Source organism: Aspergillus fumigatus, chromosome 7, assembly GCF_000002655.1.
Source record: "Aspergillus fumigatus Af293 chromosome 7, whole genome shotgun sequence".
NCBI lineage: Eukaryota > Fungi > Ascomycota > Eurotiomycetes > Eurotiales > Aspergillaceae > Aspergillus > Aspergillus fumigatus.
Window position 1 is genome coordinate 1,315,533 of NC_007200.1, and position 12,170 is coordinate 1,327,702.

General features: G+C 47.8%; 4 protein-coding genes across 4 annotated transcripts; 3 read left to right on the forward strand and 1 right to left on the reverse strand.

The window, feature by feature from the left end:
- Positions 1–3,647: 3,647 nt before the first annotated feature.
- AFUA_7G05460 (uncharacterized protein) lies at positions 3,648–5,303 on the forward strand. Its single transcript, XM_743870.2, has 2 exons — positions 3,648–3,794; positions 3,864–5,303. Exons 1-2 carry the CDS (start codon positions 3,726–3,728, stop codon positions 5,007–5,009), a joined length of 1,215 nt encoding a protein of 404 aa, XP_748963.1. The 5' UTR covers positions 3,648–3,725; the 3' UTR covers positions 5,010–5,303.
- A 12-nt stretch (positions 5,304–5,315) lies between these two features.
- AFUA_7G05470 (electron transfer flavoprotein subunit alpha/FixB family protein) lies at positions 5,316–6,909 on the forward strand. The gene is made up of 3 exons (XM_077805202.1): positions 5,316–5,761; positions 5,835–6,003; positions 6,075–6,909. The coding sequence occupies exons 1-3, from the start codon at positions 5,453–5,455 to the stop codon at positions 6,653–6,655; spliced, it is 1,059 nt and encodes a 352-aa protein (XP_077661330.1). The 5' UTR covers positions 5,316–5,452; the 3' UTR covers positions 6,656–6,909.
- A 137-nt stretch (positions 6,910–7,046) lies between these two features.
- On the forward strand, positions 7,047–10,496 carry AFUA_7G05480 (putative sister chromatid cohesion factor (Chl12); the record flags this gene model as incomplete). The annotated part of the gene is made up of 3 exons (XM_743868.2): positions 7,047–7,457; positions 7,513–10,009; positions 10,073–10,496. Exons 1-3 carry the CDS (start codon positions 7,247–7,249, stop codon positions 10,494–10,496), a joined length of 3,132 nt encoding a protein of 1,043 aa, XP_748961.2. The 5' UTR covers positions 7,047–7,246.
- A 486-nt stretch (positions 10,497–10,982) lies between these two features.
- AFUA_7G05490 (uncharacterized protein) lies at positions 10,983–11,201 on the reverse strand (the record flags this gene model as incomplete). Its single annotated transcript, XM_743867.1, has 1 exon — positions 10,983–11,201. One exon carries the CDS (start codon positions 11,199–11,201, stop codon positions 10,983–10,985), a length of 219 nt encoding a protein of 72 aa, XP_748960.1.
- Between the last annotated feature and the right edge of the window lie 969 nt (positions 11,202–12,170).

Sequence of the window (12,170 nt, forward strand, 5' to 3'; positions counted from 1 at the left end):
GAAAGACTGAAGGTTAATGGGTTCAAAGACTCCAGGCATACAGGCTAGATTGTACTTTATGGACCACTCCATACTACGGAAATCAGTAATGAATTGGTTGGCACCCTCCCGTTTGTTTTTGTTACTGTTGTTGTCCTCTTAGCGCCCTGAAGATAACTGGTACCTGGCCGTAGGGAGATTTAATCGTTGGTTGACGGAAATGAGCCTGATGTAAGACCGGTGTGGTACATCTTATTACTGGTCATTCATTCATCAGGGGTACACTTGCCAAGAAATAGGTGTCGGTTACTCAAAGTCAGAAACCCGCTACTGAAATCATCCATGAACAACATGATATTCTCTTGATTTAGCAGCCACAGTGGGGACGCGGACGTGTCTACAACAGTCTGTGGTGCGTATCCTGACTACTGCTGTAGTCTACACAGTAAGTAGTATCTAATTTCTACCTAGGTCCAGTAGCTGAAACCGAGTTGCCTCCCCTTAAACACGAGAATCCCGACGTCTAGACTCCAGAGTTCGGAAGACTGGAACATTTTCACTAGACACTGGACAAGGGGTTGCGGCGGGAAATGGTTATGTCCTTTTACTTTTGACCTGTAGTTTGTACAGGGTAGTAAATTACCTAGATATCTAGTTTCCGTGCGTGATGTTTGTTCGTTTCCTGTTCCTGGCCTGAAATGTCGGCTTGAGCTTGGCGGTTGCCGAAATTACCATGGTCAGGTCTGGCCAATCACGCTGGGACCCTTGGCAGAGGCCGTGCAAAAATCTGGCACACCCCCGACCCAGGCACACCAATCACAAATCAGATGGCTGCTCAAACAATCCCATCGCCGTAAGGTTTCACCCCCAGCAGCAGTCCAAGCCCCCAAAGCGTTGTTGTCTCATGTCTGATTCTGATGTGCATGACTGCATATGCAAGGTACATGGTCCTGGCTGGCATTGATGTTAGCAAGGCAAATGTGTTGTCGTTCTTGTGGGAGGAACAGTGATGTCGACTTAGCAGCAAGTTGTCAGCTGAATTCTTCTGTAATGATAAGACAATCAATAGCGGAAAAGAAAAGAGGGTGTACTTGCACTTTACAGTAAAAGCAGCAACTGAGGAAACGCGGTTTGTGGAAACAAATCCACTTTCGATCTGCATTGGATCCGAACTTCGTCACGCTCCCGCAAAATAGGGGATGGTTTCTTTCAGTATCTATCTGGCTTTGGCAAGTAAATATGAACTTGAAGGACAGATTTTCAGGTAGTCGAAATTTGGTGGTAGATGGAATAACAATGGTAAATATACGGTACTTCAACTGGAGCAGATCGGACGTTGCAAGTCGCAACTTGCAAGAAAACGACTCAACTTTTGATAGTCGAGAGAGATTCTGACGGCTTGGATTGATGGCCTGGATTGCTGAACATGTCTTAGCTTTCCCATCCACACTGTGCTGGTTTTGGGTTTAGGCCCCCCCTGTACTCCGTACCTTAGCTCGAGAACCTACTACGGAGTCAGTATCTGAATAGACGATTTCTAGATGATTAATAAAGACCTTAGTGATCCTCTTGAGCTAGCAGGCTGTTTTAGGAAGTGATATTAATTATTTCTCAAATATCCTGGAGGACTAATCCACGCAGCTTCCTGCATGCGTGCCATCTAGACTTCGTATGGCCTTTGAAACACTGTAGATGATCCCCCAAATAGCCCCATTGTGGGTACTTGTGGAGGACCAACTTACCTTAGGCAACACCGTTAAAGGAACTTACGAGGGTGATTGATTTAGAGACATAACCAGCAATTGGTCAATATTATGAGTATCCGATTTCCTCATTAATACGATCGCAGAGCACCTTGCTCTCATTTGAGGAATATTCTGAATCTTCCTTGTTCGTGCTGCTACTGATGACTCTTGACCAAGGCTGTTGTCAAAGCTGTTTCTCAAATACATGAAGCACTGTGGCACGAAGATGTGGTGGGCGGTATCATAGGTAGTCATCTGCCCCGTTGCCCACGTTTTGGAACATTGCTTCTACTGCGGGGCCATTCTGAGAGCAGTACGGAGTACAGAGAAGATATCAATTGCCTGACTTGAGTCTTAGAATTTGCCAGAAATATGTTCACCTGCAAGTATGGACATTGAGGTCGAAATCTTGGGCCAATTCTGACCAGAGTTCGAGGCACGTTTTCCGCACTTGGGCTACCTTACCCGTATATGCTTCAATTACACCAACATGTAAGTGGTCTAACTGTTGCCGAGGAGCCAAGTAACAATATATAGCAAGCCGCAAAGTACGGAGTATGCAAGATAAGTTTTCAGAATCTGCCGTTTCTCCCTGCGACTTCTGGATCATAGTACTCTGTAGAAATTATATTGGAGAAGCGAATGCCGCTCCAAGACCATTGGTGATACTCCCTACATCCGAGGTCTTTCCCTCACATGCGGGTAGGGTAAACTAAGGAGTGGGTCCCCAGAGTTAATCAAGTAACTAGATGAGTCTTTCGCCTCTGTCGAGTGAGTCTCTTTGATACTCCTCTAGATGTCCCATGCGAGTATATAGTCGTAAACAAACCGTCAACCGTAATATTGTTATAGTTTAAGGTCGTTAGCTCGTCAGACATCTTCGAAGCCCGTGTAGATATACCTATTCCCCAAATTTGCAAGAGTACGCTCAGTCTAAACCGCAGCTACTTTGCTACGGCACTAAGTATGCTCAAATGAACTGATGAAGAATAGGAGTGATACCAGGATTACTGATTGAAGAACCGAGTCTTCTAGTCGATACAGGAAACGCCCTATCTACAGCCCTCTACTAGGTACAAATGTATTTCATCTCTATTCGCCGGCAATACATAGTATTCATGAAAGGCGGACTATTGGTGACACAACGTACTGATACTTAGTTATACCACCCACATCTATTTGTATAACCTAGCACTCTAATGATCATACCATATTTGAATCAATTCGGTGGCAGGCACCGCTGTAGGATGGACTCAGCCAGCCACTGATGTTGGATTCCAAGACTTTCATACTTGGATCCCCACCACCACAGAACGATGGGAATTGGTCTAGGATATGCCAAATATTTGAAAACATGATTTTAACTCGGAAAAAAGTCGACGCTGATATCTGACTTGTAAACTACAGAAGCTATAGCTGATTGTCCAAAGAGCCATTGTCCTCTGGCTCGGTCGAATATATATATGTACATCTCTGCGACGTATATTTGCAAAAATCAGGCGCTCCTTGCCGATATACTACGGAGAGTCAGAATAAATCCCTGAAGAACATGGTCAGACTGATCATGATGTGAATACTGTGGCCCTTGCTAGTGTGATCAGCAGGAGATCTCAAGTATGTCGATTGAAGCATACCTTCGACAAATGACCAGCTCACACAGATTACTGCTAGCTTATTGTAGTTACACTTTCAAATTATTCCAAAAGAAGACGAACTCCAACTGGTATGTTCAACTTTCACTTTTGACCTGAATATAGGAGCTTCGTTATCTAGATATGAATTCTCAGGATCGTTCAAAAGGTTAAAGAATCATGAATTTTGCTAGTGAATCGATGTCGCTTGGTGCTAGTTATCTTGATGATGAGACATGACTAAGCAGATCCATACACGCCAAGACCGGACAAATTTGCCTACCGCCTTCCCGTGAATTTTTTTGATTTTCATTATCACAGAAATTGAGATATTCGAATTCTGCAACGGCAGTGAAATTTGTTTATAAAGATGGTGTCCTCCACAGCGCTCACCACGAAAGTGGAATCGGGGTCTCCTTATCAGCTTGAAAAGAGCCAAGTATGTCACCGCATCTACCACCTTATGACCATCACAAACCAGTCCTTTTACTGATCCTGAATCATTTAGGTCGCCAGAGCTTCTTCCGCACTCTTGAAACACATCAAGTCGAAACAGGAAGAGCAGGAAAAGAGAGCGACAAAAAAGACACTTATTGGCGACGATGAAGATTCCGAAGAAGACACTCCGCTGAAAAACGAGGCGATCTGGCTTGTGCTCACCACGAAGAAGCATGTTGTCGACAAGAACCGTTTAAAGCCCGGAAAAATCAGCATTCCACACTCCCTCAATGCCTCGCCGTCGTTAAGTATTTGCCTTATCACCGCCGATCCTCAGCGCTCGGTCAAGAATATCGTCGCCGATCCTTCCTTCCCTCAGCATCTTTCCTCTCGCATTGACCGGATCATCGGTTATTCGAAACTCAAGGCTAGGTATCAGAGTTTCGAGAGTCGTCGTCAGCTACTCTCTGAGCACGATGTTTTCCTTGCAGATGACAGGATCATCATGCGGCTGGTAAATACTCTTGGAAAGGTGTTCTACAAGTCGAGCAAGCGGCCAATTCCCATTCGTATTGCCGAAATTGAGAAAGTGGACGGCAAGAAGGTCAAGAAAGACCCCAAGAAGAAGTCAAAGGACGATGACAGTTCTTTCGCGTCCCCAGCAATTGTCGCCAAGGAAATTGAGAAGACGCTCAACTGCGCCGCCGTACAACTTGCGCCTGCTACCACGGCCGCAATTCGTGTGGGCTCATCTAAATTTACTCCAGAGCAGCTCGCCGAGAATGTTGAAGCTGTTGTCAAGGGTTTGACGGATAAGTTCATTACGAAGGGTTGGAGGAACGTCAAGGCTCTTCACATCAAGGGCGCTAATACTATGGCCATGCCAATCTGGCTGGCAAGTGAATTGTGGGTGGACGAGGGTGACGTTGTGGAAGATGTTGAGGAAGATCTCAAGGCTATCGAGGGTACGAAGAATGGCAAGAAGCGCAAGCAAATTGAGGATGACAAGAAGTTACTCGAGGACAACAAGAAGGCCAAGAAGCCGAAGGCTGATGAAGATGACGATGCGTTGTCCATGGCTGCAAGAAAAGAGAAGCTTCAGCGGCAGAAGGCTAAGGCGTTGGAGGATGGGAATGAGTCGGGTAACAAGAAGGTTTCAAACGCAGAGAAAGTGGCATCAGGACTTTCAAAGAAGAAGAGAAAGTCGATTTCATAATTGCTTCTAAACTGGTGTTCTACGGATATTGTGTTTGTCCAAAATACGGGTTTTGCCGCGGCGTACTTAATGTCACGTGTGTCAGTTTTATGATAGGCACAGGGCGTGTTCTAAATACCCCTCGAAGAACAAAAAGTCTCTTTTCTGATATGGCGTATCATGCTTTCTGGATCACCCTAAAGGCTTCATTCAGAAGCAATCTATTCCCAAGAGCGAGTACAATTCGTAGATACTCGATCGTAAGCTTGTAGGGGCCTTGTGAGCTCGGTCATCATAACCGAGGACAGGCCGGGATCGGCGATGCTTGGCGCTCCGACGATAACCACTGAGACCCCAAGATTATCCTCAGCGTCTCTGATTCTTGTTACCCGCATTCAAAAACTCATCCTTGTTGCCGACACAACAAGAGATCCGAGCAGGTCTCACCACTCTCTGAATTTAGCATGATGATTCCGATTGCAAGACACTCCGCCCTGCGGGCCGTCCGGTCGCAATTTCAGCCATCGCGGGCCTTCAATCAACCTACAGCCTCCGCACTTGCCCGCCTTCTCTCCACTTTAGCCGTGCTTGAACAGCGTGATGGCAAACTCCAGAACTCTTCCCTCTCAGCGATCGCCGCGGCCCAAAAGCTTGGGGGACCAGTCACAGCATTTGTGGCTGGCGCAGGCGTGAAGGGAACTGCTGCTGCCCAGGCAGCTAAGATCAAGGGCCTGGACAAAGTAGTGGCAGTGGAGAACGACGCTTATGAAAAGGTTAGAGTGACCCGGGTTGTCATAAAGCGATCTATATGCTTTTTTGCAGGTGCTGATGCTCATTGAAATCCAGGGGCTGCCCGAGAACTATGCTCCTCTTCTTGTGGAGAATATCAAGAAGGGCGAATATACCCACGTCGTCGCGGGGCATTCTGCCTTTGGAAAGAGTCTCTTGCCTCGTGTTGCGGCTCTGCTCGATGTGCAACAGATCTCCGATATTACAGCAATTGAGAGCGAGGACAGTATGTGGCCCCCGGATCGAGTCTCGTTGGACTACGTGATGAGTCATTCGCATATTAATCCGTTGATGCAGCTTTTGTCCGCCCAATCTACGCTGGAAATGCCATCCTCACCGTTCAATCGACCGATCCCATCAAGGTGATCACAGTCAGAGGCACTGCATTCCAGGGTACTGAGACCGAGGGCGGCTCTGCTGAGGTCGTCGAGGGAGCTGACCCCAAGGCTCCCGCTCAGACCGAGTGGGTATCTGAAGAGCTCGCCAAGTCTGAGCGCCCTGATCTGGCTACTGCCTCTCGCGTCGTGTCTGGTGGTCGTGGCCTGAAATCGAAAGAGGAGTTCGACCGCATCATGGTGCCTCTTGCTGACGCCTTGGGAGCTGCAATTGGTGCTTCCCGCGCTGCGGTTGACAGTGGATTTGCCGACAACAGTCTTCAGGTTGGCCAGACAGGCAAGAACGTTGCGCCTCAGCTCTACTTGTGTGCTGGTATTTCGGGTGCCATCCAGCACCTTGCTGGTATGAAGGACAGCAAGGTCATTGCTGCTATCAACAAGGATCCTGATGCTCCTATCTTCCAGGTTGCTGATGTAGGCCTTGTTGGCGATCTTTTCGAGAAAGTCCCAGAGCTTACCGAGAAGCTGAAGAGCCAGGCGTAAATACAAAGATCTCATTGCGGAAGTACCTTTTATGATTTTTTATTGAGCCTTGTCATGTTGTTCGTTTCCTTGTGCAATGATCTAAAGGTGGTGTGTTTATATAAATATATACCACGCAACGCCAATGCTAGGAAATAGATTTTGAACCTAGTATCAACAACCCATCCTATGCCTGCTTAAATAAAAATGTGCCTGAATCTGCGAGGCGCGCACAAAACAGGCCAGAATGAATTGGTGGACGGAACGTAGCAAAGGCTACGAGGGTGGCCTCCACCCAAAAATTTTGTCTCAAGCTGTCGCAGAGCCTTCTTTATCGAGAAGAAACGTGATCATACATTCAATGGGTTGGTTTGTTAAGGAGTCTATCGGAGTGGTACGGAGTAAATGCGGAGTGGCCTGTAATGAAGTCAGGTAGCAATGACAAGTGGCCAGGCGCGTACTCCGCTGGGGGCGCGTCTTTGAACGCGTCGTCATATCCCACTTCTCATCGAACTATGGGGAGCGGTTTAGCTGAAAGCTACCCTCGTTTCTCATCTTGTTATCACTTCGTATACTTTCACTGAATTGATATATGCCCTCTAATTGACCTTAATGACGAGCTCTCCACCATTGATCCCCCCTTCGTTTGATCCAGCTATCCAACTTCACTCCGAAGAACAGAACCCTCTTTCAGAAACCTTCTCCGACGATCTCGAAGCCTTAAACCTACTCCGACTAGAGAACATTCGTAACAAGGTTGTTATACAACACCGGGCTTGGAATCTATCTGACGTCTTTCGAAGTGACGAGGACGTGAGACCCGGTACGCAGCGTTGGTGAGCGGTTTGAGGACGGCTGAGAATCTGACATTGAAACAGATACTCCAACGAGAGCGCGAAAGGCATTACACGAATCAAATGAAATACCTGAAATAAACTCAGGCTTTTACTTACCCTCTTCTCCTCCCGTCACCAAGATGCCATTTATCTCCTCCCCGGTTGCTTTTCCATCCCGCGCCGCTTCTCCGAACGAGGCGCAGAAGCGGAAGAATGATGAACAGTCACAGTTAATGGAGCCTAAGCGGCAGAAAATCATGGGCGGCTTTCTGGATGAAGAGGACGAAGACGAGGATGAGCTGGCGGCGTTTCAAGATGCTCAAATGAAGAGCCAATTTGAGTTAGAGGAGCAATTAATCGAGCAGGAGCTAGTGGACCCGCCACAGATCGTCTCAGGACCTATACACACAGATCCTTCTACTACGAGTGCGAGCGATTCGATTGCGCCAACTTATGACGTGCCACGACGAACAACGCAATTGGTTAAAATAAAGACTTGCTCTGGGAAGACACACACAGTCACTCAGAGAACTTATAAGCCCCGAGTTTCATACGAGAGGCTAGTGGCAAGTCGCTCGACTACGGGACTAGGACGAGCGCAGAAAAGCTACTATGGCATTAATATCCATCAAATATTGGATGAGGTTGCAAGAGAAACTGAACAGGCTAAAGCTTCCACAAAAGCACTGGACCGCACGATACAGCATTCTGTTGAGGCTCCCCTTGAGGGCCAAAGGAATAAGAAAATGGCAGCGGCGATGTGGACAGAAAAATACCGCGCTCGGAAGTTCACTGAGCTTATTGGAGACGAGCGCATCCATCGATCTGTTTTGCGATGGTTGAAGGGCTGGGAGCCGATCGTCTTCCCTAATCTTGCCAAGTCGAGAATCAAAAAGCCGGGCAACAACAACGATGACGGCGAGCGGCTGCACCGTAAGGTTCTACTGTTGTGTGGTCCTCCAGGGCTCGGAAAGACGACATTGGCACACGTGTGCGCCAAACAAGCGGGATACGAGGTACTAGAGATCAACGCCAGTGATGACCGCAGCAAAGACGTTGTCAAGGGGCGGATTCGAGATGCCCTTGGCACTGAAAATGTGAAAGGAGTGAATGTGGAGGTGGGAGATCGCAAAGTGCGAAAGGCTGGGCGACCAGTGTGCGTCGTAGTTGACGAAGTCGATGGAGTCGTTAGCGGGTCTGGGAGCGGTGGAGAAGGAGGCTTCATGAAGGCCTTGATTGACCTCGTTCTACTCGATCAGAAGAACATGGCACGATCAGCCGATCAGAATGCCAAGAACGGGAAAAAACGTAAAGGCGACACTTTCCGGTTCTTGCGCCCACTGATCTTGGTTTGCAACGACGTGTATCACCCTAGCTTACGGCCCCTGAGGACCTCCTCTGTAGCTGAGATCATTCATGTCCGCCAAGCACCTTTTGAAAATGTTGTCTCACGCTTGAAGAGCATCTTAGCGCTGGAGGGCATTCCATCAGACAACGACGGTGTGCGGCGGCTATGCGAGGCATCATGGGGTCTGGCGAGGAAGAAAAGTGGTGGCCTCAAAAGCAGTGGGACGGCCGAAGGTGATATCCGAAGTGTGCTGGTCGCTGCGGAGTGGGTGGCGCATAAGCTGAGAAACGAAAACCTGTCGTCTCTCAGACTGACACGGAGCTGGCTCGAACAACGGGTTCTCAGTGGCGCGGCTGAAGCCTCGTTCTTTAAAGGGCTGAATCGCGGAGGTGTGCGAGACATTGTGGACCGTGTCTTTTTGGAAGGTGGAGGGTTCCCTGACGCTCCCATGAATGCTGAATCATTCCATGACCCGTTCGCCAGTCCCAGCGGGAACGTGCCTCTCGGTGTTGCGGACCTTAGAAAACGGCATGCCATCAATAAGCTGCGTGAAATGGTTGATGCCAGTGGTGATCATGACCGGTGTGTATCTGAATGTTTCGCTACGTATCCGCTTCAATCATATCAGGACGACACATTTCTTTCCAAGCCTAATGCCGCATATGACTGGCTCCACTTCCATGATACCATCTCTTCGAAAGTCTTTGCTTCCCAAGAATGGGAACTCACACCCTATCTGAGTCAGACAGTCATAGCGTTCCACCATCTATTTTCATCCGTCGGAGGCAAGAGGATATCTAAGAATTTCGATGACGATGAAGAGGACGAGCACCCCTTTTCGGGTCCAAGAGCAGATTTTGCGGCCTTCGAAGCTCAAAAGCAGAGCCGTGCTATTCTTACGGGGTTCCAATCTTCTTTATCGGCTCCTCTGTTACGATTATTCCGCTCAATGGATTGCTTGGCCACGGAGCTTATCCCAAATCTCATACGGATGCTATCGCCTGATGTGAGACCAGTTGTGGTGCGTGGGAGTGGGGAGCAGAAGAGTGTGGCCAGTGTTCGCAAAGACAGTGAACGGGCACTTGTTCAGGCCGCAGTTCGAGTCATGACAGGCTTGGGGGTGGTATTTGAAAAAGTTCGAATTGAGAGTGAAGGTGGCGGGCATGGGGGCTGGGCTTATCGTATGGAACCGTAAGCACTTCTTGTTCGCGATGTGTTTCTGTTGTGCGGCCAAACTGAACAAGTTTCTCATAGGCCATTGGATTCACTTGTGACATTTCACAAGACCAAAGGTACCTCCGCGGATTCAGGTGGCACTGCTCCTGTTCGATATGCCGTTCGTCAAGTGTTAGACCAAGAATACCGCAAGGAAACTATGCGAAAACAATCCGAAGTCCTTAGTTCGTCCAAGCCCGGGCAGACTTGGAACGACAAGAGCGGGAAGAATGATGACCAATCAGCGAAGAAGAATGCAATAAGAAACGCTCCGGGTATCAAGCGTGACTTCTTCGGGAGAATCCTCAAGGACCCGGAGCCGCTGCTGCAACGCTCGGACGACAGTCCAGTGCAGAATGAAGCATCCAAAGCAGGAAGGAAAGTCTGGGTTACGTATCACGATGGGTTTTCAAATGCTGTGCGCAAACCAATTTCCATGAACGAGCTGATGGCCGGATTATAGCGCAACTGTGATTCTGTGTATATATTAGCATTCTTATGATTATGCATATTGCCATGTCTAGGGAAGCGAACTTTATTGAAGGGTGCAGAGAATGCCTCTTCTAGTTTAAAGAAATAAAGGAGAAATCGCTCTAAATATTATATATTCCAGGCAAAGCAGTTATGTATTAGTGCAATTATTAGGTATAGGTCATAAACAAACTCGACAGCAACATGTAAACAGAACAGGACGAAACAACGAAAGCCGTATACAGAGTGCTCAATGAGGTATCGATCATTGATTTAATGTTTTTATTCATGAAAACCCTGACGCCATCAGCCCAAAGCGCAATTTCCAAAAAGCCCCGAACAAAAGATCAAAAAGGCGTAGCATATTCGTCGTGTCTAGTAGTCGTTTTAACGCAATGAGAGGGTATCACATTCCGGAAGAAGTCCATCCAGTCACCAGGATGGACGGCGCAGTAGCAAGTTAACGAGTCTGGTGGAATCACCGCAGAGCAAGATAGCTGGCGACGGCGGCGTTGTGCTCAGCAGCAGCGAAGCATGGGGAAGAGTTGGCGTTAATGTAGGCCTTTTGCTTCGTCACGAGGAACTTCTTGTGCATGTTTTGGATGCCCTCTAGGGTCGATGCTTTGGAGGAGACGGAGCGTGTAGTGGCAGCGTCGCTGGAGGAGGTGTTGGAGGACATGGTGGTTCTGAAAGGCATGTTGACTTTGAGTGATGATTGGTGGCTTAGAGAAGTCTTTGATGTGATTTTGACTTGGTGTTCAGAGAGAATTTTGAAGACTGGTGTTCGGAGGATGTTTTGTTCGGTTTGTGGTGGTCTTTATACTTCTGGTATGTTGTTGCGGTGGTGTTGCGAGGATTGTTCTGATTGTGTGCTTTGTCAAGGAACTGATTGTATTTGAGTGAGCTTGATCTGGATGATTGATAAATCTCAGAACGAAGGACGATACTCGACATTCTTTATATACTTGCTGGTCGGCGTGAAGCTGTATACTAAACATTTTACTCCGGAATCAAACACTCTATTCCGATGACGTCGGAGTAAAAAAAATAGTCGGGACCCACCGATGTGCATGAAGCCTAGAATCACAGGCAAGGACATCATCAAATTTCTGCCTTATAGCCACCTAATATCATGAAATTGTCCAATCATCCATGGGGTATGAGTAAGAGTATCGTGATCGTCAGCCCATGTCAGCCACCATTGATGCTTTCTCAAGGGACCTGCAAAGAAAGATCGATCATTCCGGCTTTTACTCTGTACTTTGGTAATACTGTGAGTACTTTCGGCCACCAAGTACTCCGTTCTTTCATGCCTTTTCAGTCAGCTTCTACGGCGACCATTTAGTAGTCATACCACGATGAATGGTCGATATGTGCAACGTTCCCCGAGTATCTTGATGCTTCAGCTTCAAACAGTTATGGAATTTTGTGGGATCGCGACTTTGAATGCAACATCTGACAGGATCATTCTGATTCAAGATGGGCAGAATGGATCCACCTGTATCCCATCGATTAAGCTTGGCTGTCCTGATTTGGCTGACACGTACTGTTGTGGTCTTGATATTCGGGAGAAATAAGCGCATGAGTCAAAGTCGAAATCACGGAGTGACCGTAATGGAGAAAAGAAGACAGAGACCGCGCATTCGAGACAGTCTGTAAACGCCTC

Coding starts and splice junctions, on each gene's coding strand:
- AFUA_7G05460 (XM_743870.2), top strand. CDS start 3,726: ATGGTGTCCTCCACAGCGCTCACCACGAAAGTGGAATCGGGGTCTCCT. Junction 3,795..3,863: donor ATCAGCTTGAAAAGAGCCAA/GTATGTCACCGC, acceptor TGAATCATTTAG/GTCGCCAGAGCTTCTTCCGC.
- AFUA_7G05470 (XM_077805202.1), top strand. CDS start 5,453: ATGATGATTCCGATTGCAAGACACTCCGCCCTGCGGGCCGTCCGGTCG. Junction 5,762..5,834: donor AGAACGACGCTTATGAAAAG/GTTAGAGTGACC, acceptor ATTGAAATCCAG/GGGCTGCCCGAGAACTATGC. Junction 6,004..6,074: donor AGCAATTGAGAGCGAGGACA/GTATGTGGCCCC, acceptor CCGTTGATGCAG/CTTTTGTCCGCCCAATCTAC.